The sequence below is a fragment of the Globicephala melas genome, chromosome 10 (assembly GCF_963455315.2).
Source record: "Globicephala melas chromosome 10, mGloMel1.2, whole genome shotgun sequence".
Classification (NCBI taxonomy): domain Eukaryota; kingdom Metazoa; phylum Chordata; class Mammalia; order Artiodactyla; family Delphinidae; genus Globicephala; species Globicephala melas.
This window is the reverse complement of record NC_083323.1, coordinates 9302784-9329518: the sequence shown is the minus strand read 5'-3', so window position 1 is coordinate 9329518 and position 26735 is coordinate 9302784. Positions and strand designations below refer to the sequence as shown.

Genomic DNA, 26735 nt, shown 5'->3' with positions numbered 1-26735 from the left:
TCTTGCTGTCCTTCCCCCTGCCTCCACAGAGTTTGAAGTCTGTTGTTCATCTTTGCTCTTTTAGAGCAGAAAGCCCATGTTCAGCTGCTACTGGAGGAGCTGCCCCAGTCCTTTGGCACTCTGATAACCAGCCCCGCCCGTCTCGGGAAAGACAGCACATCTGTTGAGAGAGTGGCCTGAGACCCTGCTCTCAACACGGCTGCTCACTCCATCTCTGAGCCCATCTGGCCCTTAGTTCAGCTCCTCTGGTCACAGGCTGTGTCCTTGCACTTCAGCTCGGGGTTTGGTGGGGGGGGGGGCGGTCCTTAAAATAATGGTGGGGTATATTAGTTACCACAAAAATAAAAATTACTGGGACTCCATTCTTGTGTATTAAAAAATATTTTATACAGATGAACCAAATTATAGGCTTCTAGTAAAACACTCAAGCAACTTATAATCAAGAGAATTAGAAAGAAAATCTCCTCTTCTTCCATTCCCTGTGTTCATCCTCCCCAGCCCTCTCCAGACACGTTGTCTGGTACGGTTGTCCAGTGTACCTGTCCAGACCTTTCTCCATGAACTAAGGACAAATGTGCATGCAAACACATCTGCAGTGGGATTATAAGGAAGTTTCTAATTAAGGTGTGAAGCCCAGACAGCTAAATTCACAATTTCCAAAAATGAATGTCCCAGGTAGATTATAAACCAGAAAAGTCCAGCCCCTGGGGATCCACCTTCTGCCCCATCTCACTCCCTCTCCCTGTCTCCCCCAGGAAAACACTCTCCTGATTTCTAACACAATAGGTTGGTTCGTCTTTTTTCTGTGCTTTGTATAAACGCACTCACACGCCCCAGAACTTTGGAGTCTGCCTTCTGTCACTCAATTATGTTTGCGGTTCACCCATTCTGCCTCTTATCATCAGTTCTCATTGCTGTATAGAATCCCACTGCGTTCTTCATCAGCTGTGTTGTTGATGGGCATTGGCCAGGGGCACAGTGACCATGGCTGAGCTCAGGAGGCCATGAGGGGTATGAGGGGAATGGAGACCGCCTGAGCCCTGCTTCATCAGAACTGTGTTCTTTCCCCCAGAACATTGCCCATGAGTCCATTCAAAGAATCTCATCAATGTTTCCCAAGCCGACGTGGGAAGGAGCTCTCGTATTGGTCCTAATTTGTATTTCCCTGATTACTAGTGTTACCAAACCAAACTTGGGTTCACTGGCCCACGCGCAGGAAGGCCAGTCTACTGACACCAGGTTGTGGTGAAGGAAAGTGCAGCGTTTATTGCAGGCGGCAAGCAGGGAGTCCAGGAAGCTAGTGCTAAAAACACCCCCCCAACTCCCCAATGACTTTCAGGGGAAATTTTTTTCAAGACCAGGTGAGGGAGGGGAGTGGTGCAGCATGTGATCAGCTCGTGGATATTCTTCTGATTGGTGGGTGGTGAGGTAATTGGGACGCAACACCCTCAACCTTCTGGTTCCAAATGGTCTGGGGTCTACGTGCTTGTGGTCAGCATGAAATTAACGTCTTTCACGGGTGGGGGTTTCAGTATGTGCAAAAACAGCTCAAAGGATATGGTTCAGAATATTATCTAGAGCCCTTGAGGAAGAACTAAAGGTCCTTGACTTTGTTTAATGGCTAAACTATTATATTACTTGTTCTTGCTTGACTGTTTTCCTTTGTTTCTGCGTTTTCTCACTTCTCTGATTAATTGTATTCTTTGGAACTCAGGACAGGCCGAGAAGGCTGAGGTTTTTCTACAGACGAGAAAGGGGCAGGTGGAGGACATGGCTGTTGTGTGTGTAGGGGGGTGGTCCTGCTCAGTACGCTAGGGACAGGATGAAAACAGTATGTTTGCTTTAAACTCTTTTTTAAGTGAAATCCTATCACCTCTCACTCCCTTTCTTCCTGTAAAAGTTGACTCGACCAACCTGCTACTGGCTTTTCCACTACAGATGAAGTTCCATGGACTTGTTCTAAAAAAATTGCTCATCTTGATACAGAATAATATAAGACAGAGGTGAAAACACCCCTCCCCCCCACAGCAGTTGTGAGAGAGAGACCTTGCTGTGTCATAGAACTGGTTCAAAGAACTAGTTCCACAAGTCTGAACATAAGATCGAATCTTCCATTCAGAGCATCAGTCTTGTTTTCTGTGCTGTTGGACTCTTGTGTGAACCTTGCCAGCTACTGCCAAGTAGCATAGCGTAATGGTGGGAGTAGGGGCTCTGGAGCCAGCTGCCTGGGTTCCAATCCTCTCGCCACCACCTGCTGGATTATGACACCTGGCAAGTTACTTAGCCCCTCTGTGCTTCAGTCCTATAGTGTAAGATGGAGACAGTAGTAGAACTTCCTCATAGGTGGTTGTGAGGCTCAGGTGAGCTTGTTTATATTTATATCTACGTGTATTATGAAGAGTGCCTGACCCATAATAAGCAGTATAGAAGTGTTTGCTGATCTATTACTAGAAATCTGTCTCTGAAAACAGAGCATTAAACATCATCTCGGAAAAGGTGTGTAAGACCCATACACAGAAAACACCACTAAGAGAAGGTAAAGAAGACCTAAATACATAGAGAGATGTACCATGTTCGTGGATCTGAGGGCTCACTAACGTTAAAATGTCAATCCTATAGATTCCATGCCATCCCAACCACATTCTCAGGATCCCGCCCCCTTGTGGTAGCTTTGTAATGTGTGAGCTTGGCCAGGCCGAACGACGTTTTCCAGAGTTCCCTTCCCAGTAGTTTTGGACCAGGCCACCGGCACCTTTTCTAGGTGCTCAAGTGTTGTTGGTGTGCTGTCCCAACTCACTACCCTGGTGTGAAGCAGCAGCTGGGCCTGCAGCTTCCAGGAGTTTCCCCACATCCCCCTCCAGCAGCATACTGCATCTTTAGCTCCCAGAGGAAGGGCCTCAGCAGGACACCCAGACCACTAAAGTCAGAGGCAAGAATGATTGTATGGGTTTCTGTCTACCCTCGTGTGCTCCACAGCTTGTCCTGAGGGTTCCAGCTTATTCTTACTCTCCCACACTTTACATCCATCTTCCTTCCCAAATACTTTCTTGCAGACATCAGCATCAGACATAAGACAACACTTGACGGAGACTGCTTAACTAGCCCCCACAACTGCAGAAAGTCAGAGTCCTGTAAGAAACCCTTATATGCACCGTGTGATCCAGTAATCCTACCTCTGGGTATATATCAGAAGGAAATGAAATCAGTATGTCAGAGAAAGAGATCGCTTTGTGATACGTCCCATGTTCAGTGCACCGTTATTCACAATGGCCAAGATATGGAAACAACCGAAGTGTTCATCAACAGGACTTCCCTGGTGGCACAGTGGTTAAGAATCCACCTGCCAATGCAGGGGACATGGGTTCAAGCCCTGGTCCAGGAAGATCCCACATGCCGCGGAGCAACTAAGCCCGTGTGCCACAACCACTGAGCCTGTGCTCTAGAGCCCGTGAGCCACAACTAATGAGCCCACGTGCCACAACTACTGAAGCCCATGTACCTAAAGCCCGTGCTCCGCAACAAGAGAAGCCACCGCAGTGAGAAGCCCATGCACCACAACAAAGAGTAGCCCCTGCTCGCCACAACTAGAGAAAGCCCACGCTCAGCAATGAAGACCCAACACAGCCAAAAATAAATAAATTGATTAATTAAATAAAATTTTTTTAAAAAGGGGGCTTCCCTGGTGGCGCAGTGGTTGAGAGTCCGCCTGCCGATGCAGGGGACACGGGTTCGTGCCCGGGTCCGGGAAGATCCCACATGCCGCGGAGTGGCTGGGCCCGTGAGCCATGGCCGCTGAGCCTGCGCGTCCGGAGCCTGTGCTCCGCAACGGGAGAGGCCACAGCAGTGAGAGGCCCGCGTACCACAAAAAAAAAAAAAAAAAAAAAAAAAAAATACTGTATTGGAGACTTGAAATTTGCTAAGAGTAGATCTTAAGAGTTCTTACCATTCAAAAGTTGACTCTGTGAGGGGACAGATGTGTTAACTTGATTGTAGTCATCATTTTACAATGTATATCAAGTCATCATGTTGTATATTATAAATAAATACAATTGTATTTGTGAATTATACCGCAATAAAGCTGGAAAAAGAGAAGTCCTTATATGAAATGTATATATCGTAGATGCTCGACTCGTGGTTGAACCCTGACTAATGCATCCCTGAAGTGTTACTCTCCTCCTTCATCTTTCCAAGAATATTAGTAAAATTTTAATGTTCTTTCTGCTTTGTGTGAGATGTATCTGTTTCTTGGGGATATGATGAAGGCTGAGCCCTGATTGATCCTCGTATCCACGGACAGTTGGATATTGATTTCCAGTGGGTTCAAGCTAAGTCATCAGGATTTGAGTCCGATCCCTGCTTTCACCTAGACCACCACATCGATAGATAATTCATGTGCTAAAGACAAAATTGTAGTGGAAACTGGGCGTATTTAGAACTTATTGATTATTTAAAACAATAGAAAGCAAATTTGTGGAATATAGCTAAAACAGTACTTAAGAGAAAATTTGTGTCGTATGCATGTATTAGAAAAGAAAAAAATGGATATTTGAAGCTTAAGTGGTCAGGTCAAGAAAAGGGAATAGCAAAAGGATTAACGTCGAAACCTAGTACTTTGAAGCAGATGAAGCTGAAAGAGCTCTGCAAAAAAAGAGAAAGCAAAAATACATTATGAATAAAATGGGATCATAACTATAGACACTGTAAAAAGTCTCCATACCTTTATAGAGGTGTAAAAAGTCAGAAGAGAATACTGTGAACACACTTATGCCAATAAATCTGAAAAATTAGGCAGAAAGAACAACTTTCTAGAAAAAAAATAGCAATGATACCAAAAGAAATAGAACAGGGACTTCCCTGGTGGCTCAGTGGTTAAGAATCCCAGTCTGCCAATGCAGGGGACATGGGTTCGAGCCCTGGTCCGGGAAGATCCCACATGCCGCAGAGCAACTAAGTCTGTGCACCACAGCTACTGAAGCCCGCGCACCTAGAGCCCGTGCTCCCCAACAAGAGAAGCCACGGCAGTGAGAAGCCCGCGCACCACAACGAAGAGTAGCGGCCGCTCACCACAACTAGGGAAAGTCTGCACGCAGCAACAAAGACCCAACGCAGCCAAAATAAATAAATAAATAGATAGATAGATAGATGGATAGATTTATTAAAAAAAAAAAGAAATAGAACATATGCGTTAACCCTAAACCATTAAAGAAATGCAATTATTAGTTAAAATGTCCACATAAACAACCATATCATGTTACCAGCCCAGGAGGTTTTATGCTGAGTTCAATCAACCCTATAAGGATCAGAACTAAAGTTTCTCAAGAAATAGGAAAAACGTAAACCTCCTCCAATTGATTTTGGGCATTTACAATAATCTTGATTTTTTTTTTTGAAAGGGTCAAAAACTTTATTTGCAGGGCTTTTGTGTGTTTTTTGTTTTTGTTTTTGAATACACAGGTTTCCTGCCGTCCAGGGAGAAAGGGATGTGCTGTCCGGCTGCACGAGGTTTGGGGACTGGCCTTGGGGCTCCAACCCCGTCCCTTGCACCTGCGCGCTGGCCGCACGGTTCCTCCGCTGTGGATAAAGGCACTGTGTGTTCTGCAGGAAGGCGCTCACGGCCGGCTGGCAGATGATGAGGCGGCCTTCTCAGGGGCTGCGAAGTTGAGGCTGTCGAGGGGTGGACTTGAACTTGTGGCCTGGCAGGGGGCCAACTGGCAAGGAAGCCCCAGGCTATGGTACCTCAGCCTGGCAGGTCCGGCTGGCCCTGGCGCAGCGGCCTCAGGTTGGAATCCTGCCTTAGCTTTTGCGGTCAGCCATGGCTCTCCGGTTGTGGTTGGCTCGTGTGGCTTGCTGGCTTCTTTCCTCCTGCGCTCCTGTGTTATCTCCCAGCTCTGCCCGTGGCCCCGGGGGCTGCCAGCCACTGCCGCTGAGCTATCATGCCGGTACCCCTTCCTGAACAGGAAGGCCATGCACCTGGCTTCTGCTTTTTCCCGCAGCACTGCAGGGTCCTGCACAAGATGGTCGGGCTTGGGGTCCTCGTCCTCCTCTTTGGTTCTCAGCACCTGAGGGATGGTGCACTTTGGTTCTCCGCACCTGAGGGATGGTGAAGGGCCTGTCGCTGCCTTCCTCCTGCCCTTGTGTACCCGGCTCAGGTCCACTTAGTCCCTGCTGAACACGTCCAACTCAACATTCTGGGAGATGTTGTGACGAGACGTCAGCAGGGGCGCCGGGTCTGGCTTCACCTGTCTGTCTAGGCCGTGGTCCAGCTGGCCGAGGGCAGGGGCCAGCCGCCCCTCCAGGATGTTGTTGATCACCTGCGCCGCGTCATAGCTGTAGTGCTCCAGGCAGGCCACGATGAAGCCCTCGCCGAGGTCTGGCAGCAGGTCCTTCACCTGGGAGATGAGTGAGTCCAGCTCCACGCCGCACGCGGCGGGGCCTGGAGCAGCCGCTGCCCCCAGGCACTCCTCTTCCTCCGAGTCGTGGGGAAGCGATGACGGTCTGCTGACCGCCTCTGCCGCCTCCACGACCCCGTTAGGATTCTCAGCCACCGGTGGGTCTTTGGCATCGGTGGCTTTCCTTCGGTCCACCCCTTCCCATGCACTCTCGACTGCCTGGAGGTTGTAGGCGGTCCGAGACTCATCCAAGGCTGAGGACTGCTGCAACAGGCTGACGTCATCGGCCACAGGGAAGAGTGCATCAGAGTCTCAGAGAAACCTCTTCTCCTGCAGCAAGGAGCTGAAGATCTGAAGGAACTCTTCAGTGAAGCCCTGAACGTTGTCACAGCTGCTTTCTAGGACTGGGAGAAGGCAGATCTGCTTCAGGAGGATGTGAAAAATCTCCAGTAGCTTCTTCCTGGAATGAGAGAGCCTCTGCCACAGGTCACCTAGCAGCTCGCTATCGTCAAGCCTCCTCTTCTTGATTGCAGACTCCAGTTCAGGAATTGCTATTTCATAAAAGGAAGCTAGCCTGTAACAGAAGTCGTGTTTCTGGAAGGTTGGGCAAGCCAAAGGGAAGATATCCGGAAAGGCCCAGAGTGTGGTGCAGGTATCACAAAGGTAGAGAACGATGTCCTTTAATTCCAGGAGAGGCACGTCGCTGGGGGTCAGCCAGCCCCTCTCCTCAAGCTTCTGGGGTGTGGTGCAGGCCCCGTCCCCTTGCAAACCACAGTGCTGGAGGATATTGCTGGAGACCTGAAGGATGGTGGGCATGCTTTCATCCAGGTCATTATAGTAACTTGGCTGTTGGATAAAGATGTTTCCTATCATCTTCTGCAGCAGCGGGGAGTTGCCTTTTCCAAAGAGCACGCAGAGGTCCAGGATCTTTGGGATGTCAAACTGGAAGTTGTTGTAGAGGATTTATCCAAAAGCAGAGGGGGAAATGAAGTGATCTTTGGATTCCTTGCGAGTGGACACGCGAAGGAAGGCGAGAAAAACACTTCGGCGGAGGTGCTTCTCCATGTCAACGACCTCAGGGGCTGAGGCCACCCGCTGGTCGAACTTTCGGGGGACACAGTGCAGGTAGGAGTCCAGGCACTTCTGCAGGGTCTCGTCGAAGACAACCTGGCACCAGAATTTATTGTGAGGCAGGGCCAGGAGCCAGTCGAGGTCATTGGCTACGAAGGTGGTGCGTTCCAAGTACTCCTCCACTAGGGTGGGAATGTTGTCTTTAGGGGGCGGTTTGTATAACGCAAGATACCGGTCTGCCTTCTGCTCAGGGTGTTTGTTCACCAAGAAGAGAAGATGAGCTCAGTTTTCTCCTCTGACTACATAAGGGCTGCTTTCTCCGCGGGGTGGTGGTGGTGGTGGTGGTGGTGGTTGTGATAACAGGAAGACGGCCGGGCTGCGTCTCAGCTGTTGTCAACCACAGTCCACCCACTTCCAGGTCAGCGCTGGTGAAGTCCTCAGCTTGCCTGTCTTCAGGTCCTTGTGGGTGATCTGGAGTTGATCCAGGGGCAGGGCTGGCACTGTGCTGCATTGACCCTCCCCGGCGGCTCCACTGCCGGTGCTGTACTGCCGCCGACGCCGCCATGGTCCACGGTGACAGCTCCCACAGCGCCGGTACTTCCGGGGTCCACAATAATCTTGATTTTAAAACTGAATACAAAGAACATGAGAAAGAAAAATTATAGCCATATTTATTTATAAACATAGATGCAAAAAATCATAATTAAACAGTTAGCAAACAAATATTCAAGCCAAGGAAGCCTTAAAGAATACAGGACTTGTAATTTTCTATTTATTTATTTATTTTTTTTGCGGTACGCGGGCCTCTCACTGCTGTGGCCTCTCCCATTGCGGAGCACAGGCTCCGGACGCGCAGGCTCAGTGGCCATGGCTCACGGGCCCAGCCGCTCCGCGGCATGCGGGACCCTCCCGGACCGGGGCACGAACCCGTGTCCCCTGCGTCGGCAGGCGGATTCTCAACCACTGCGCCACCAGGGAAGCCCAGGACTTGTAATTTTTATTTCCCTGTCTTAGAAGAATTTTCTTGGGACTTCCCTGGTGGTCCAGTGATTAAGACTCCGCGCTTCCACTGCAGGGCGCGTGGGTTTGATCCCTGGTCAGAGAAATAAGGAGCCCACATGCCGCATGGCAGCAGCCAAAAAAAAAAAAGAATTTTCTTTAAACTGGAAGGACACAGCATGCCCCTTATGACTGCGGCTGCTCAGTGCCGTACAGTGGTCCAAGCCAGTGTCCCAGGACCACAATTAGAAATAAGAGCTTCAGGGATTGGAAAAGAACAGAAACTACTAGAAATAGTAAGCAAGTTCTTAGCAAGGTTGGGTTAGATCCAAGTTCAATTTAGAAAAATTAATCGTGTTCCCAGATACTGGCAACAAACAAAAGTATAAAGGTAGATGAAGTCTACAATATCGCCAAAAAAGTTTACTAGAAATAAACCTGACAAAATGTGTAAGATCTTTATGAAAAAGTATAAGACTTATGGAAAACATCAAAGAAGACCTGTATAAATTGAGGTACATACCGTGTTAATGGATGGAAAGATTCAATGCCACAAATATGTCTATCCTTCCCCATTGATACTGGGATTTTTCATGGAACATGAAAAGTTTTGTCCATAAATTCATATGGATCTATAAGGGGTCAATACAATTTCAAAGAGTAAGAAGGCAAGATGGATCTCCATAGCAGATATTAAGAGTACTAGAAAGACATAAGGAGAACAATATGGTAGTCGCACAGGCTTAGACAATGGAGCAGATGAGAGAATTCAGAGACAGCCTAAACACACACACACACATTAAATAAGTTTGCATCATTACACATAGGACAGGAGGACATGGATAGATATTCATTAAGTTGTTCTTATATTGACTTTCCATATACAAAATTAAAAATTAATTGTGTATGTTATATCAAAAATGTACATGGAAAAATGTTTACATTTGAAAACATTAAAAATTAAAAGAGCTACACATGGAAAGACTTCCTAAACTAAGAGCCTTATCACAGATTGGAAGAGAGTATTTGAGATGTATATAACTGACAAAGGATTACTACGCAGAATATCAAAAAATTCTTATAAAGCAATAAGGAAAGAAAACTTCCTACTAGAAAAATATACAAAGGATGGAGCCAACAATTCTATAAAAGAAGAAAATGGAAGGGACAGAAAAATATGAAAAGACGCTTGGGGGACTTCCCTGGTGGTCCAGTGGTTAAGACTCCGAGCTCCCCATGCAGGGGGCCCAGGTTTGATCCCTGGTCAGGGAACTAGATCCCACGTGCATGCCACAACTAAGAGCCCGCCTGCTGCAACTAAAAGATCCCGCATGCCACAGCAAAGATCCTGCACGCGGCAGCGAAGATCCCATGTGCCGCAACTAAGACCCAGTGCAGCCAAATAAGTAAATAAATATATTTTTAAAAAAAGAAAGAAAAGACACTTGGCCTCACTAGAAATCAGGAAAGTATAAAATAAAACCTCAATGAGATAGCTTTTCACATGCCAGAAGGTTGGGAACTGAGAGGTCTCATAATACCAGTATTGGTGAAGATATGGGAAATGGTAACACTTTTTATTTCTCCTGGAGGTGTCTGTTCGCACAAGAGCTTTAGAAAGCCACTTGGCAGTGAGTGCCAAGTATGTCATTTTATTTCCACTAGGAGATCTAGATCCTGCTAAGGGCAGCAACAGCCCAGCTAAAATTACCCACATTCCGGGCCTCCCGTGAGGTAGCAGTGAACACGACTTCTGGAAAGGCATATGCACCAGAGTGTCAGCTCTGGGTGTGAGGCAGCACCTGCGCTACTGAGAGCAGTGATAAATCATCATTGTCCAGGAGGCAACCAAAGGAATCCTGTTGGGCACGGCCTGCTATGGGCTAAAGGTCTGTGCCACCTGTGCACAATGAACATTTGTGTGCAAATTTGTATGTTGAAGCCCTGTTACCGAGTCCAAACTTGTACTGCTCGCCACAGGACATGCCAATAAATTGAGAGATGAGGTGTTGGGGCAAAGAATAGTGACTTTATTTGGAAAGCCAGCAGACCGAGAAGATGGTAGACTAGTGTCCCGAAGAACCATCTTACCCAAGTTAGAATTCAGGCTTCTTTAATACTAAAAGGGGAGGGGGTGTTCTCGCTCTCAAACATTTTTTAGAAATGACAGTTACTGTTTCAGGTTCTAGACTTTCATTTATTATGTAAAACTCCCCCAGATTATCTGCATCAAGTGATATGAATACAGGACTGGGTCTACGCAGTGAGGAAGAACTCAAACCCCATTTAGTATTTAGCTTTGAATTTACCTTAGAACCTGAAAAATAATTTCAAACAAGATAATGAAGCCATACCTTGAAGATCTTCCTCAAGAGTCTGGAAATCTATTTCTGTTTCTAATTTCTAAAAAATTATTTGTGATGATCCACTCAAACTGAGGCCAATTACTAGGATGTAAGCACCACATGGTACTCTATTTGTGCCCTCGATGTGTCATGAACCAATGAATGAATAGTACCAAGTTTTTGTACAGCACAGATGGTGTTTGTGGCAGCCATGAGAACGTGCATCTCAGATCTCCAAGCATAATCCTGACAGCTCGGACTGCTGCGTTATGAATCCACCACATTTCCTCCAGGCTGCTCCCGGCCACTGACTGAGGAGATGGGGGGTATGGCAGGCCTGTTGCTGTGAGACACGAAACTCCTCTGACAGGTAACTTTGGCTTGAGGTTTCCCCACTGACCTAGAGAAAATGCTCTTAACTGCATTGCACTCCAACATGCTTTCTATTGAAACTTCCTTGCTTCCCCGCTCCTTTACCATCACCAGCTCTCCCCTTTGCTCTGGCTCCCTCCCCATTGTTCCCTTAGAGGTGTTTCCCTCCAAATTCTCTTACACATCTAATCCCTGCTTATTGGAGGATCTTAATACTGTGGTTAAGGGTATGGGTTTCAAAGGATTCCCTAGGGCTTCCCTGGTGGTGCAGTGGTTGAGAGTTTGCCTGCCGATGCAGGGGACACGGGTTTGAGCCCCGGTCTGGGAGGATCCCACATGCCACGGCGCGGCTGGGCCCGTGAGCCATGGCCGCTGAGCCTGAGCATCTGGAGCCTGTGCTCCGCAACGGAAGAGGCCACAACAGTGAGAGGCCCGCGTACTGCAAAAAAAAAAAAAAAAAAAAAAAGTATTCCCTAGACAGGACATTGAGAACAAAAGAGAAACAATGAAGTAGGTGCTCAAAGACTTAGGATGTAAAGATATAGGATTAGGATCTAGCTCAAGGATGTGAGTGATTACAACTTAAATCTGCTCCTGAAGTGATTGATAACATACATTATTATGTAAATATACACAATGGAATTCTTTTTTTTTCAGGCTTTCACTTTTTATTGCACTTACATTTAAATTACCATTAAATACTGAGCATAAGTTAAATAAATAAATAAAAGGGGAGGGGGTGTGGCTGGTCGTTGCAGGAATCTTTTGTTCTTGCAGCTGTCCAGGTAGGTCTGGTCACAATGTTCCCATAAACCTCCAACAAGATAATTGTTATTTTCTGTCCTGCAACTTTTTTTTTTTTTTCCCTCTCACTGTTGTGGCCTCTCCCGTTGCGGACGTGCAGGCTCAGCAGCCATGGCTCACGGGCCCAGCCGCTCCGTGGCATGTGGGATCCTCCCGGACCGGGGCACGAACTCGTGTCCCCTACATCGGCAGGTGGACTCTCAACCATTGCACCACCAGGGAAGCCCCTGTTCTGCAACTTTTTATCTCTATATGAATGGAAAAGTGTGTCTTTAAAGGTCAGAGGCTAGAGAATGGGCTATCAGCTATATTCCAGGCTCTAGGCAACATTCTTGTGTGTGTGTGTGGTGTGTGTGTGCGTGTGTGTGTGTGTGTGTGTGTTTGAAGTAACATTTATTGATTGATTCTGCTTCCCCTTTTTTTTTGGCCATACCACAAGGCTTGTGGGAATCTCAGTTCCCTGACCAGGTATTGAACCCGGGCCACAGCAATGGAAGTGCCGAACCCTAATCATTAGATCATCAGGGAACTCCCTGACTTCCCCTTTCTTTCTTGAGTCCCAATAAAATTTTATTTACAAAAAATCAGGTGGTTAGCCTGGGGCCATAATTTGCCACTCCTGCTCTAAAGAGTGGGACCCAGAGCCTGAATCCATGGGAGATTCTAGGCAACATTCTTGTATAAAGGTGCAGAGCCAGCATGACTAAGCACAGGCAACAGAGCACAAGGGTTAGAGGTAAAGGAATAGATTCAATACGAAGTCAGGTTTGTTCTACTCTGTTGCAGCCCTAACCCCCAGTGTGATGGAATTTGGAGGTGGCGCCTTTGGGTGATGGGGTTTAGATGAGGTCATGAGGATGGGACCCCCATGAGGGGATTAGTGTCCTTATAAAGAGAGCCTTCGTGCAAGCATGCCCTCTCTCTGCCACGCGAAGGCTGAAGGGACTCTTGCCGAGGACCGAGCACAGAAGTAGGAATTCAAAGCACATCTGTCCCCTCACTTCTGGCTGTGCCAGGAGAAAATAAGGAGTCCTGATCCAAGGTCCATACTTCCTCATTGTCTCCATTCATTCAACAGGCGAGTGTAGAGCCAGGTGCAGATTTGGGCTGGGTGCAGGGGTGGGGTGGAGAGGGCTCCAGCCCGCCCCTCCCCCAATGGGAGCAAGCCTTTGTCCTGCTGTCTTCTGCCAGGGTCTGTCCCATCCCCCTCTCTCTGGCATCTTTACTTTCTCTTTCCCTTTGCAATAACCTCGGGTCCTGCTGCACAGAGGGGTCCGGCTGCATCAGAGACCGACCTCTGCCAAGAGGGAGGGCCCAGGAGAAGGTGGGTCGGAGCCTAAGGAAGCAAACCACCCCAGGGCCCTCCCACCCCTGGTGCCAAAGCAGGAAGGAGGTGGAGCCTCGGCTGAGACGGCCTGGGAGGTCGCTCACAGATAAGGGGGTTTTCTACACAAGAGCCCCGGGAGAGGAAATGGAGCCCCAGCACCCGAGACAAAGGGCAGGGATGGGACTAGCCAGCAAAGGAGGCTGCAGCCAGAGGCCCCGGATCAGGTACCGCTGCTGCCTGCTCTGTCCCGCTGGACCCCATCTCCAGCCCTCGCTAGGGCTGCGCCTCTGTCCTTGGCCTGCTTTTCCCCCCCCGCAGTCCCTGCAGTCCCGGCCTTGTTCCTTTCCCTCTCTGGGCTCCTTCTCTGCAGGGCCCACTCCCATCTGGGGTCTTTGCCCTGTTCTGGGGGTGCCCCCACTATTGTTTCTGAGCTGGCCCCTCCCAAACCTCCACCCAGCTCTGAGGGTCCTCGTGGCCCAGCTCTCAGTCTGAAAGTCTGTCGGGCTAGGCCATCCCCTCCCTGCCTGTGCGGGGCTGCACCCTCTATTGGTCGGAAGTATCTGTGCTCTGTTAACGCTTAGAATTTGGCGAAAGGATGATTGACGCAGCTGGTGACTTTTTTTAAAGCACTCTGATCAGTTTTCTATAGTATTTACACCATCGTAAACACAGTGTGAGAAGAGTTCTCTGAGGCAAGAAGATAAATCATCTCTTCCAAGGATATCTCAACTCTGAGCAGGAAAATAAATGCACACTGTTCACAAACCTGTCCACGCCCTAGGTGACCACGCTTCACGTTTATAACTGTACCGCTAACAGCTCTAATGGAACTGGAGGAAAGATCAGGAGAAACGCTCCTATTTTAAAATTAAGTAGGAAAGAAAGCCACATCCAAGACTTCACACAGCCGCAAGGTCACATAATGGAAGAGCTGGAAATGGCCTGGCCTGGTCAGGGGACCCAGCTCTATCACTTACAGCTCTGTGACTTAGGCAGGCTACTCGTCCCCCTCTGCATCCCCGCTTCCTCCTCTGTAAAATGGGCATGGCTGCCGCAGCATTTGAGTTCAGATACAGAAAGCACTTGTAACCATAGCCCAAGCCTGTGACTTTAGGTGTTAATCCGACATTAAAACACAAAACAAACATACGCAAGTGAAAAGTCAGGAAGGAATTGAACTGAAATGTTAAAGCCTCTGATTTTGGAGTGGAGAGGTTTTCGTTACTCTTTTTTATTTTTCTAATGATTTGGGGGATGGGTGGGCAGGAAAACCGGAGTGGAGGTGGCGGGATGTGCTATTGGAAGTAGCAGAGCCAGGGCCCCTGTGGGAGAACATCACCCATCCCTGCTGTCCCAGCACCCTCTCCTCTCCCTCTCCCCCAGCCTTCCTGCCTGGAAAGGCGCAGGAAATTCTCAAGGCCCAGGCGGGTTGCTGGGAGGCCCAGCGCCTGGGGCGTCCAGGGGGCTACGCTCTGGAGAGACCAACCAGGAGTAACTCCAGGGGCCGCTCTCTGCATTTTCCCTTTTCTCTCTTTTGCCCCAGACACCCAGTGGAGCGGTTAGATCGCCAAACCTTCTCCTTCCACTTTCGCAACCTGAGATTTGCCAGTGAGCGGAACTGCACCTACCTCTGCTACCAGGTGGAAAGACTGAAGCACTGCTCACCTGACTTCTCCGACTGGGGGGTCTTTCAAAACTGGGTATGAGCCCCAGGACACTCTCATCGCAGGCGGGAGCTAAGTGTTGACCCAGAAAAGAGGCGCAGCCGAGAGACACAAAAGCATTTACCTGGTGCCTTAGAATTGCAATGCGGGGAGCACAGATTCAGGTGCAGCCTGCGCTGTGTCCCGCCACAGGGAAAAAAGCCGGGACGGAGGCGGGGGCGGGCATTGGCAAATTGCGGAAGGTTTAGGATGCTTGCACAAGTTGTTTTCCCAATATTATGATTGGGAGATATAATTACAATTGCAATTCATTGGTTTTCAGAGTATATTATGTCAGATACTAGGAAAATCCCTTTTGCGTGTGTCCAGTTTTTAATCAAGAATGCGGATATGGGGACTTCCCTGGCGGTCCAGTGGTTAAGACTGGGTGCTCCCAATGCAGGGGGCGCTGGGAACTAAGATCCCGCATTTCGCCCGCACCCAGCCCCCACCCACCCAATAAAAAAGAATGCGGATATAGCAGTGACAGGCTCTGTCCTATGCCCTTGCCCAGTGTAATAGTTCAAATCTGGTGCCTGTTTCAAAAATGGGATGAAATTTTAGCCCCCAAATGGTGTCCCTCACGTCAGAGGTGTTACACAGGCTCACATACGCCAGTAGAGGATGTGGAAAAAATGGTAATAAGTCCAACGCCTTTTGGGGGTTCTCAGTGGCGGATGCATCTTCCCACACATTTTCTTAAGTCCTGGAACCGGAGACGCGATGGCGGTTGACTTAATCCCACAAAGCCTTGTTTAGCGAGTCTGCTGGTGGTGGGTCTCTGAGTTTGTCATCGGGCTTGGCGAAATGTCCCCCCACCCGCCTGCCCTCCTCCACCCAGAGGGCAGCCTTTTCAGAACCTGTGTGCGGAAGGGGCGGGGAGGGGGTGTGCACTGTAGCGGTATTATCCCATCAAAACCTAATCTGAGTCACAGGTGTCATCTCACTCTTTCTACTACCCAGTGTTCAAAAAGTTAAGAGAAACTGATGAAATTAATATTGACACTGTGTTAGACAGCACAGTCATCCCTAGATATGGGGATGGGGAGGTTGGTTCCAGGACCCCCACGAACACCAAAATCTGAAGATGCTAAATCCCTCATGCAAGATGGCATAGCATTTGTATAGAACCTACCCACATCCTCCCATAGACTTTAGATCATCTCTAGTTTACTTATAATACCTGATACAATGTAAATGCTATGGAAATAGTTGTAAATACAATGTGGATGTTATGTAAGTAGTTGCCAGCCTGGCAAATTCAAGTTTTGCGTTTTGGAACTTTCTGGAATTTTTTTTTTTCCTGAATAATTTCAATAGGTTGAATCTGCAGATGAGCAACTCTCGTATACAGAGGACTGACTGTATACCTAATCTATTATTTCAATTAGATGTATTTTCTAATATATAACTAATATAAAACTTCTTCATGAGACAGTTTACATTCTTTTCTCTTCATACGAAGTCACTGAAATGAACTGTGTATTTTTACACTTGCCACACACCTCCCTTCAGACGAGCCGCACCTCAAGTGCTCTGTAGACATGTGTGGCTGGTGTTTCTGCCGACGGACAGGGCAGCTCTGTGGGCCTCCCAGCAGACAGCACCTAGGGACCAAGCCTGGACCCCACAGGGCCTGGACCAAAGCAGGCACTCAGGTTACTTGTAGAATGAATGAATGGGAAGATGGATGTTAGAATGAATGGGTGAGTCGATGAATGAGGGAAGTCGATGACTAAAGAAGAAAAGAAGGGAGGGGAGAGATGGAAAGAAGGGATAACTCATGAACAACCTGCCCCTGGGATGCCCACCCCCCTTACCCCTCCTCCCCAGCTCCCTAGCCCAGCCTCACTGCCTGCTCTGGCGGCCAAAAACGCCCCCTTTCCGCCTCCATCTCTCCCAGGTCTATGCCTGCCATGTGGAACTCTGCTTCCTCTCTTGGTTTCGCGCTAAGAAGCTGTCCTCTCACGAGCAGTACCACATCACCTGGTTCTTATCCTGGAGCCCCTGCTTGTCATGTGCAGAGCAGGTGGTTGCGTTCCTGAAGGAGAACAGGAACGTGAGGCTGAGCATCTTCGCCGCCCGCCTCTACTACTTCTGGGATCCAGATTACCAGCACGGGCTGCGCATACTGCACGACCAGAGGGCCTGGGTGCGCATCATGTCTTTCCGAGGTGAGAGCAGAGGGGGCTGGGGGCTGGAGGGCGGGGCGGTGGGAGGGATGGGGGCGGACCTAGAAGACCCGCCCGGGAGGGTGAGCGGGCGGAGAACCTGGGAAACGAGGCAGGACTGAGGGCACACGGCAGGGCGGGGGCAGGAGGGGGCAGGGCACAGGATGGTCAGCCGAGAAAGGCCTCCCAGGGCCCGGACCTGATGGCTTTCTCTCCTCTTTATCTCAGACTTTAAATACTGTTGGAAAAACTTTGTGTACAATCAGGGAATGCCCTTCAAGCCTTGGAAGAAACTGCGTAAAAATTATCAGTTCCTGGTGGCAAAGCTTCATGAAATTCTCGGGTGAGGGCTTCCTTAGCCTTCCTCCCCCCACCTCCTCCTTATCTCCGAGTACCTTCCACCTCCCTTCTCAGCCTCCTCTCCTCCCTGGCCCCAGAGGGCCACTGCCCTTGGGCTGCCCCTGCCCTCCCGCAGCTCCTCTCTCCTTTCTTCCCCCAGCGTCTCCCCCTACGCCCCCGTGAGATCTCCCTCTCCCCCAGCGAGGGAGCCCCACCTCCTCCCATCTCACACATTGACCAAACCTTGTTATTAAACTGAACATAAACGGGCATGAATATGTATAAGTGTGAAAATGAGATTTGAGAAACATCCTTGAAGACAGACTTGACTTATCAGAGGACGAGGCTCCTTGATGGGAATGATGGCATTCATTTGCTAGGATATCCGCAACGAAACGCCACAGACTGGGTGACTTAACAACAGGTGTTTACTTTCTCACGGATATGGAGGCTAGAAGTCCAAGATCAAGGAGTCGGTAGGCTGGGCTTCTCCTGCACCCTTCCTCCTGGGCTGCAGACAGCTGCCTTCTCGCTCTATCCTCAGATGGTCTTTCTTCTGTGCATGACCCCTGGGGAGCCCCTGGTGTCCCTCTGTGTGTCCCAATTTCCTCTTCTCATAAGGACATCAGTCAGATTGGACTAAGGGTCACCCTAAGAGCTTCCTCTTAACACAATCACCTCTTTAAAGGCCCTATCTCAAGTAGAGTCACGTTCTGAGAAACTGGAGGTTGGGATTTCAGCATATGGATTTTCAGGGACACGGTTCAGCCCATACGATGGCCAAAGGCTTTTTTGAGCTGAGCAGGTGCAGTGAGAGCAGGATCCTTGTCCTGTGTGTCTCTCTCTGGGTTATGCCCCCTTGACCCTGACTCCTCTGCTTCCATTCCAGACCTCGGTGTCCCTAGAACCCCACCGCCACCCCACCTTCACTTTGTCATCATCACACCCTGTCCTCACTCTGCTCATCCCTCATCCCATTCCCAGATTGCTGCCAGAGACGAAGCTCTGGGGGTGGTGACGGAGAATGAGCAAAAGGAAGAAAAAAGAATGGTTATGTTTACATTTAAATACGTTTTTAGAAAAAAAAAAGTAGCATTGGGGATGTGAGGATTGAGATTATTGGAGCTTTTTCAAAAAGCGGAATAGAAAGTGGAAGGACTGCCAAGAGTCAGGTCAGAGGCCACAGCTCAGTTGCTCGAGGTAGATCAGGAAGCGAGCGTCTGGCCCTTTGTCCACAGAGCCAGCTGCCACGTGAACGCACCGGGGAGGAACTCAGTGGAGGTTCCAGAAAGGGTGGCCGGGATTGTGGCAGGGCCAAAAGGGAGTAAGAGCCTGGTGAGGTGGGATTCTGGGCAGGCAGATGCAGAGGAAGGAACAGCAAGGGGGAAGCTGTTGGTTTGGAATCTGTCCTTAAAGTCCTCGTGGAGAAGGTCTGGGGTCCCACTGATCTTGGCCGTCTGGGTGGGAATTGTCAGTGGCAGCAGACACCTGTCCCTTTATTCTCCCTTCCTGTTTGCACTGCTGCCTGGAGGTCTTGGGCAGAATCCAGGGTGTCTCTGGTTGCTTCGGCTCTTCTGCCTTGATGCTCTCCCTGTCGGTGTTTCCTTCAAGGAGGGAGGCACAGAGGGACATGGTTGGGGATGGCGTACCTCCTGCTTGTCTCGGGCATTAAAACGGGCCCCAGTGGCCAGCTTAAAATGTCCCTCTCCTGGCACACCTGCATTTTGGTCCATCTCAGGTAGCTCACAGGAATCTCCAAGCTGGGGCTGTAGGATTGCTGTCATTAGGGAAAGGCCAGCAAAGGGTTTCAACCTTCTTGTCCATCTTTCCTGCCTCTCAGGCCAGGGGTGACTTAGCTCTCTGAGTCTGACCAACACTTCAGTGTACAAATCTGATCACTCTTTGGATCTCCCTGGTGGTCCAGTGGTTAAGACTCCATGCTTCCAGTACAGGGGGCACAGGTTCAATCCCCGGTTGGGCAAGCTCTGCGTGCCACGTGCTGTGGCAAAAAAAAAAAAAAAAAAAATCTGGTCACTCTTCCCAGAAGGATCCAGCTCATTCTAGAATCTTTTGTTGGCTGTGGCCCTGGACATTAGGACAGATGGGGGTGAAGGGGACACCATTCCTGTGGATCCTCTAACCTCCTGCCCAAGCTCTTGTTACCCCCGAGGCCGTACCAGGGCCTGTGGGGCAGAAGGTGGTGTGTGCAGGGCGGGCAGCGGGGAGCAGTGGGATGACAAGCTGGGAAAAGTTAATTTGGGAATCACATTTGTGTGCAGTTTGGACTGGAGGTGGCCATGACTGCTCTAAGACCTCCTCACTAGGTTTCAACTTTCCCCAGAGCTGTTTTCTCATCTGGAGGTCTTGGTGGCCACGTGACAAAGTAAGCAGATAGCTTACCCCTTCTCTTGTGCTCCCTCCCCCACTCCTTTTCATGGAACAATGGGGAAGCAAGGGGAGGGAACCAGGCTAGGCTTCCTGGACAGCTTTCCAGTTCTGCCATTTATTTGCTGTGTGACCTCAAGAGAGTGTCTTAACCTCTCTGTGCTGGGACCACATCTAAAACGTCAGGATAATGCTCCTCCCCACTTGATGCTACTGGGGAGCTGGGGGTAGCAGACGGTGCACAGGATCTGCTCAGCACAGGGCTGGAGATGAAGATCTGTAGTACTGACCCCCAGCCCTCATTTTCCATCCTACCCAGAGTCTTGTCAGGGTACTGAATAAAAGCTAAGTGCCAAGTAGGAGTAGGATGGAGAGGGCTCCCGCCTACCCCTCCCCCAGTGGGGGCAGGCCTTTGTCCTGCTCTCTTCCGCCAGGGTCTGTCCCATCCCCCTCTCTCTGGCATCTTTACTTTCTCTTTCCCTTTGCAATAACCTCGGGTCCTGCTGCACAGAGGGGTCCGGCTGCATCAGAGACCGACCTCTGCCAAGAGAGAGGGCCCAGGAGAAGGTGGGTCGGAGCCTAAGGAAGCAAACCACCCCAGGGCCCTCCCACCCCTGGTGCCAAAGCAGGAAGGAGGTGGAGCCTCGGCTGAGACGGCCCGGGAGGTCTCTCTCACATAGGGGGCTGTCCTAAAAAAAGGGTCCTGGGAGAGGAAATCGAGGCAGAGTGCCTATGACAAAGGGCTGGGCTTGGACAAGCCTTCCTAGGCCAGGAGACTGCATCTGGACTCCTGGGATCAGGTAAGTCCAGAGCCCAGGAGGAGGAAAGAGGATGGGTCTGAGAGACAAAAACCACCCTGGGCCTCCCACCTCGGCTTACCCAGACAGGAAGGGCACCTGCCGCTCCGAGAGCTGTAGGGGAACGCTCTCAGATAAGGGACTTTCCCAAGGCCAAGCGCAGCCTTGTGACAGGCAGGTGGGACCAGAGATCCCAGTGCCCAGGGCAAGCTGGGACATGTCTGCCGAGGAGGCTGGAGCCCGGCTGCAGGGGCCAGGTGGGGCTGCTGGTCCTCCTCGCTGCCTCGGGCTCCGCGCCCAGCCCTGGGTTCTCTCCCTCTCTGGCTCCTTCTCTTGCCTCAGGCCTCCCAGCCCTACCTCTGCCACAGCCTGTCTCTCTGTGTCCCTGGCCATATCCCAGAGGCATGGCCACTGGGTCTTCCTAAAGCTCTCCGTGCACCCTCAGTCCTAGACTTTAGGTTCAAGGATGAGCGAAACAACGTTTGGAGTCAGCTATAAAAGCGTTTTTGTAAATTTTATGTTAAAGGTACAATTTTGCAGAGAATATTCTCATTTCTCCTCTGTGGAGGGAAAACTCTCCAAGACAAGAAGATAACTCGTTTCCCGTGAAGACACTACCAAGTATAAAAAATTCAATTGGTCTTTAAGTACTTCTTACAAGTTGTTTCTATCGTACCTACAGTTTTAGCTATTCAAGGGCAAGGTGCAACATTTGTGCTATGAAGATAAGTCCTCTTGTCTCAGATGTGAAATGTCTCAGCCTTGAGTGTCTGGCTTTCCCCAGGACTGGGGAGTTTCTCAGAACATGGGAACTTCAGGGCTAAAATCAGGAAGACTCCGGGCAGACGGGGCAGTGGTTGTCTCAGGTGTGCTATGAATGGGGTTTCCCTTCTAATCCTTACCCTGAGGGCGGCCAGTTGCCCTCATGGGGAGTATGAACTTCAGGCGAGGTCATTGGCCAGTAATCGAAGGCCACAGTCCAGAGATGGTCTCTTCAGCAATCGTTACCCAAATCCATCTAAAGTTTTACTAATTAACACAAGGGACGTCAGAGATAGGTTTCCACTGATGAAGTTTGTGGCTTTGTTAATTAGCATAACATATCGGAAATGGTTTTTCGTTGGTGGAACTGGTGGTGTTTCAGTGAGTTGGCTGGAAATATGGCGAGACTCCTCTGGCCTTGCAGGAACAAAGTATTGTGTCCCGTGGTCTGGGCCGTGAGGGCACTCTTGGCTTGGTTCCTGTGTCCAGATGCCAATTCTGAGGCTCTGAGGTCATCTGAGTCTGACTCGGTGGTCAACCAAGTGACATCACCTTGGGTGGAGTGTCCAGGAGGGCAATGGGCTGGGGCCGTGAAGCTCCCAAGCTCGTTCAGACTGGCATCTGCTTGGGCATGGGTGTCCGCGTGCAGTGCGGCGCCGGCCAGGGGGAGCCTTCATGCGCCTCTCTGGGGCCCGGCAGGAAGGCCCCTGGTTACATCCACCTACTGCTGTCCGTGCAGAGCCAACAGCACTTATTGAAAAGAACCTGGTGGTTCTGCATCCCCACATGGGCTGGGCCACTTTGCAGTATAACATTAAATGAAAAAGAAAGCAAGATACAAAATGGAATACTCTATGGAGTACAGTCATAATTAGGGGGAGAAAAAGCTAGGTGAGCCCTTCGGCCAAAAGGCTCTGTCACAACACTACCTTGGTGACAACAGTTTTTCCTGTTCACAGGCCTCTGTGCTCTTTGTACAGTCAAAATCATGATACACACACCTCGGCCAAGAGCACAGTGTTAAAGGAAGATCTTTAACTTCCATCCCCCTCCCCACTCCCCAAAGAGAAGGGTCCTGACGTTAGGTACGGGGTTGAGGTGCTTGTGGGACCTTAACAGAGGGGTCTGGGGCTCAAGACAGAGATGTGAGAGACGAGGAAGGACATGCCGTGTCCAATTCTCGGGGTGGGGGCACCCCCACTCAGCCCAGGAGTCCTGCCTGCAGTGGCCTCTAGCATGGGCTGGAGGGGTGGTGATGTGTGAGGGGAGAGCTCGCCCTCTTCCCTCTCCCTCCCAGTACTCCTGGCCAACAGAGAGGGAAGAGACCCTCCCTTACCTCCCCTTAGGGGCCTAGGTGAGCCCAAGGAACTGGGTTCAGAATGTGACAGAGCCTTGGGTGACACCAGAAAACACCCTCTGCATCTTTGGTTTTCTCCTTCCTGTTGCACAGAAACACAATGAATCTGCTAAAACCAAATATATTCAGACGACAGTTTGGCAACCAGCCCCGGGTCCCACAGCCCTGCCGCCGGAGGAAGACCTATCTGTGCTACCAGCTGAAGCAGCTCGATGGCTTCACGCTTGACAAAGGCTGCTTCCAAAACAAGGTGCCACGTGGGTTCCCCGGGCACAGGGCAAGCAGGGGCAACCGCACCAGGCAGGGAAGCAGAATCTGAGTGACCCCGCTTCCCTGCAGCTCTCCACATTCTTTCCCATCCGCGGGCCACCACACAAGCCCTTCCCGCCAGCAGAATGTACCTCCTAACCCCTCTTTGAGAAGTTGATGTTTCCTCACCCTCCAGAGCTCAGCTCAGTCACCACTCCGGGGAAGCCGAGCGCTCTTCCAAGGACTGAGCACCTAACCTCACCTACAAGATCTCCATCACACTTCTGCCTTTCTGCCATCTTCCTATCTGTCCCGTCCCCTCTCCCTCCCTCCCTGACCTCCCTGGTACCCTCAGGTTCAAACGTCTCCAGACAACCTCCTGGACATGTCCAAAAGCCAGGTCACAGAGTATTCAGGACTGTGCCCTGGGGGTGTCTGTTCTACAACCCGTCTCTTCTGGGCACTGGGACCCTGATCTGATTCCAATGAAGTTACAGGTGCTTGGGGAGTGTGGAATTAATGGATGAGTGAGTGAGTGAAGGAATGAATAATTGAAGGAAAGAAGGAGGTTCTTTCCTTGTGCTATAGGCAGTTCACATACTGGAAAGTTCACAGGACAGAGGCCCTCGTCCCGAGCTTCACCCTCGGTGTGCGACCTCTGGCCTCTGCCTTCTAACCAACCCTTCCGTCTCTCTGAGAACCTCTCCAGAAACAGCGACATGCAGAAATTCGCTTTATTGACAAGATCACCTCACTGAATCTCGACCCAAACCAGCGCTACAAAATCATCTGCTATGTCACGTGGAGCCCCTGCGCTGCCTGTGCCGGGGAACTGGTTGATTTCATCAACGGTCAGGACAACCTGAGCCTGCAGATCTTTGCCTCCCGCCTGTACTTCCACTGGGTCAAGGTGTTTCAGAGGGGGCTGCAGCAGCTACAGGCAGCCCAGGTCTCAGTGGCTGTCATGACCCGCTCAGGTAGGAAGAGAGACAGAGCTGTCGGTGGACGGGAGGATCTGCAGTTCCAAGAGCGAAAGCCACTGAGTGGGAGTGGGGGAGAGGGGAGGCTGGACAGGAAGGATGGCGGCCCAGCTGAGACCCAAGGTGTGATACCACCTGAAGGGGAAATTCCAGGGACAGACTAATTCCAGGGAGAGGAAGAGAAGGAAGGGGAAAGGAAGGAGGGACGGTGGCCCTGCTGGTGCAAGCTTGCTGCTCCCCTGCCCTTGGGGCCTGACTCAGTTTCCCTCTCTCATCTCAGAGTTTGAAGACTGCTGGGAAGAATTTGTGGATAACCAGGGGATGCCCTTCGAGTCCTGGGATAAGCTGGAGCAATACAGTGAGAGCATAAGCCGTCGGCTCCAGAGGATCCTGTCGGTGAGAAGCTCTCCCCGCTGCAGGCCCCTGGCCTCTCCACACCCCGCCGACCCCCTTCCCAGCTTCAGCCCCACTTCTGTCTGTCAATCCTCTCCTTGCTCTCTCCCCACTGCCCCCCACTGCTTTCTCTTTTCTCATGACACCCCCTTTAGGTCCCCTCTTCCAGGGGCTCCCAGTTCCTTCCTTCTCTCTCTCTTCATAGACTTTTTTTAAAATACATTTTATTTTACTTATTTATTTTTGGCTGCGTTGGGTCTTTGTTGCTGCGCGCGGGCTTTCTCTAGTTGTGGCGAGCAGGGGCTACTCTTTGTTGCGGTGCGCGGGCTTCTCATTGCGGTGGCTTCTCTTGTTGCGGAGCACGGGCTCTCGGCGCGCGGGCTCAGTAGTTGTGGCTCACAGGCTCTAGAGCGCAGGCTCAGTAGTTGTGGCGCACGGGCTTAGTTGCTCCATGGCATGTGGGATCGTCCCGGACCAGGGCTCACACCCGTGTCCCCTGCATTGGCAGGAGGATTCTCAACCTCTGCACCATCAGGGAAGCCCCTCTTCATAGACTCTTGTTAGCTTTCTGTTTCTCTTAAGGCATCCCTGGCCTGCCTTGATCCAGTTCTTTTCTTGTCCCGGCATTTTCAGCCTCGCCTCTGTTCCCCTTCCTCCCTCAGTTTCCTGCCAACCGAAGCTTTCTCATTTCTCTCTCAATAGCCCTCGAATTGGAATAATTTAGAGGATTCCTTCAGAGACTTGAGACTTGGATCCCCATCCCCTTCGTCGTTAAGAAGTGACTCAAGATGACAGGTCCTGGGGCATCTCACTGCTTCATAAACTGCTGGCTCTTAGGAGCAAGGAGCAAGCCCCACGGTCACCCCTGACCCTCGCCCAAGTCCAGAGACCTTTCTTTCCTCTTTCATTCTTCTTTTTTCCTTTCTTTTCTAAGTGGGTAAATATTTTTATAATTGAAAAAATAAAGATAATTTGAAAGTCTGTAAAACTTGGGTTACTTTCTGGAAGGAGAATCAGGTTTTTCCTTCATAAAAAGATGAGTATAAAGAACTTTCATACTACAGCACTAAGGAAAAATTTACTTAAGAATTCCTAGTATAGGGACATCCCTGGTGGCGCAGTGGTTCAAGCCCTGGTCCGGGAAGGTCCCACATGCCGCGGAGCAACTAAGCCCGTGCGCCACACTACTGAGCCTGTGCTCTAGAGCCCGTGAGCCACAACTACTGAGCCTGCGTGCCATAACTAATGAAGCCCGCACACCTTGAGTCTGTGCCCTGCAATAAGAGAAGCCACTTCAGTGAGAAGCCACTGCAATGAGAAGCCCGCACACCACAACGAAGAGTAGCCCCCACTCGCCACAACCAGAGAAAGCCCGCATGCAGCGACTACTAAAGCCCACGTGCCTAGAGCCCGTGCTCTGCAGCAAGAGAAGCCACCAAAATGAGAAGCACGCGCGCTGCAACAAACAGTATCCCCTGCTGGCGGCAACTAGAGAAAGCCTGCGCACAACGAAGACCCAACACAACCAGAAATACATTAAAAAATTTTATAAAAAAATAAAATAAAATAAAAATGGGCAAAAAAACTGAATAGACATTTTTCCGAAGAGGAAATACAGATGGCCAACAGGCACATGAAAAGATGCTCAACATCGCTAATCATCAGGGAAATGAAAATCAAAACCACAATGAGATATCACCTCACACCTATCAGAATGGCTAGTATCAAAAAACACAAATAACAAACGTTAGCGATGGTGTGGAGAAAAGGGAACCCTTCTACCCTGTTGGTGGGAATGTAAATTGGTGCAGCCACTGTGGAAAAGAGCACGGAAGTTTCCCAAGAAACTAAAAATAGAACTATCATATGACCCAACAATACCACTCCTGGGTGTATATCTGGAAAAAAACAAGAACACTAATTTGAAAAGATACATGCATTCCAATGTTCATAGTAGTGTTATTTACAATTGCCAAGATATGGAAGCGACCTAAGTGTCCATCAACAGATGAATGGATAAAGAAGATGTGGTATATATATACAAAGGAATATTACTCAGCCCTAAAAAGGAACAAAATTTTGTCTTTTGCAGCAACATGGATGGACTTAGAGGACATTATGCTAAGTGAAATAAGTGAGACAAAACAAATACTGTATGATATCACTTATATGTGGAATGTAAAAAATACAACAAACTAGTGAATAAAACAAAAAAGAGGGCTTCCCTGGTGGCGCAGTGGTTGAAAGTCCGCCTGCCGATGCAGGGGACATGGGTTTGTGCCCCGGTCTGGG

At 50.0% G+C, this 26735-nt stretch overlaps 1 protein-coding gene and 1 pseudogene across 2 annotated transcripts; one reads left to right on the top strand and one right to left on the bottom strand.

Annotated features, from left to right (window-relative positions):
- Positions 1 to 5483: 5483 nt before the first annotated feature.
- LOC115852574 (activating signal cointegrator 1 complex subunit 2 pseudogene) lies at positions 5484 to 7469 on the bottom strand (annotated as a pseudogene).
- A 5875-nt stretch (positions 7470 to 13344) lies between these two features.
- On the top strand, positions 13345 to 25568 carry LOC115852786 (DNA dC->dU-editing enzyme APOBEC-3B-like). Of its 2 annotated transcripts, XM_030855926.3 has the most exons (9): positions 13345 to 13531; positions 14851 to 15007; positions 16914 to 17184; positions 17410 to 17524; positions 17901 to 17996; positions 22915 to 23071; positions 23780 to 24047; positions 24331 to 24446; positions 25146 to 25568. In XM_030855926.3, exons 1-9 carry the CDS (start codon positions 13452 to 13454, stop codon positions 25233 to 25235), a joined length of 1350 nt encoding a protein of 449 aa, XP_030711786.1. In that variant the 5' UTR covers positions 13345 to 13451; the 3' UTR covers positions 25236 to 25568. The 2 variants fall into 2 exon arrangements, with proteins under 2 accessions (XP_030711786.1, XP_030711788.1); XM_030855928.3 differs by lacking the exon at positions 17901 to 17996 and having other exon boundaries at positions 13347 to 13531.
- The last annotated feature ends 1167 nt before the right edge of the window (positions 25569 to 26735 follow it).

Coding starts and splice junctions, on each gene's coding strand:
- LOC115852786 (XM_030855926.3), top strand. CDS start 13,452: ATGGAGCCCCAGCACCCGAGACAAAGGGCAGGGATGGGACTAGCCAGC. Junction 17,997..22,914: donor AGTCCAAGATCAAGGAGTCG/GTAGGCTGGGCT, acceptor CCTGTTGCACAG/AAACACAATGAATCTGCTAA. Junction 24,048..24,330: donor GGCTGTCATGACCCGCTCAG/GTAGGAAGAGAG, acceptor CTCTCATCTCAG/AGTTTGAAGACTGCTGGGAA.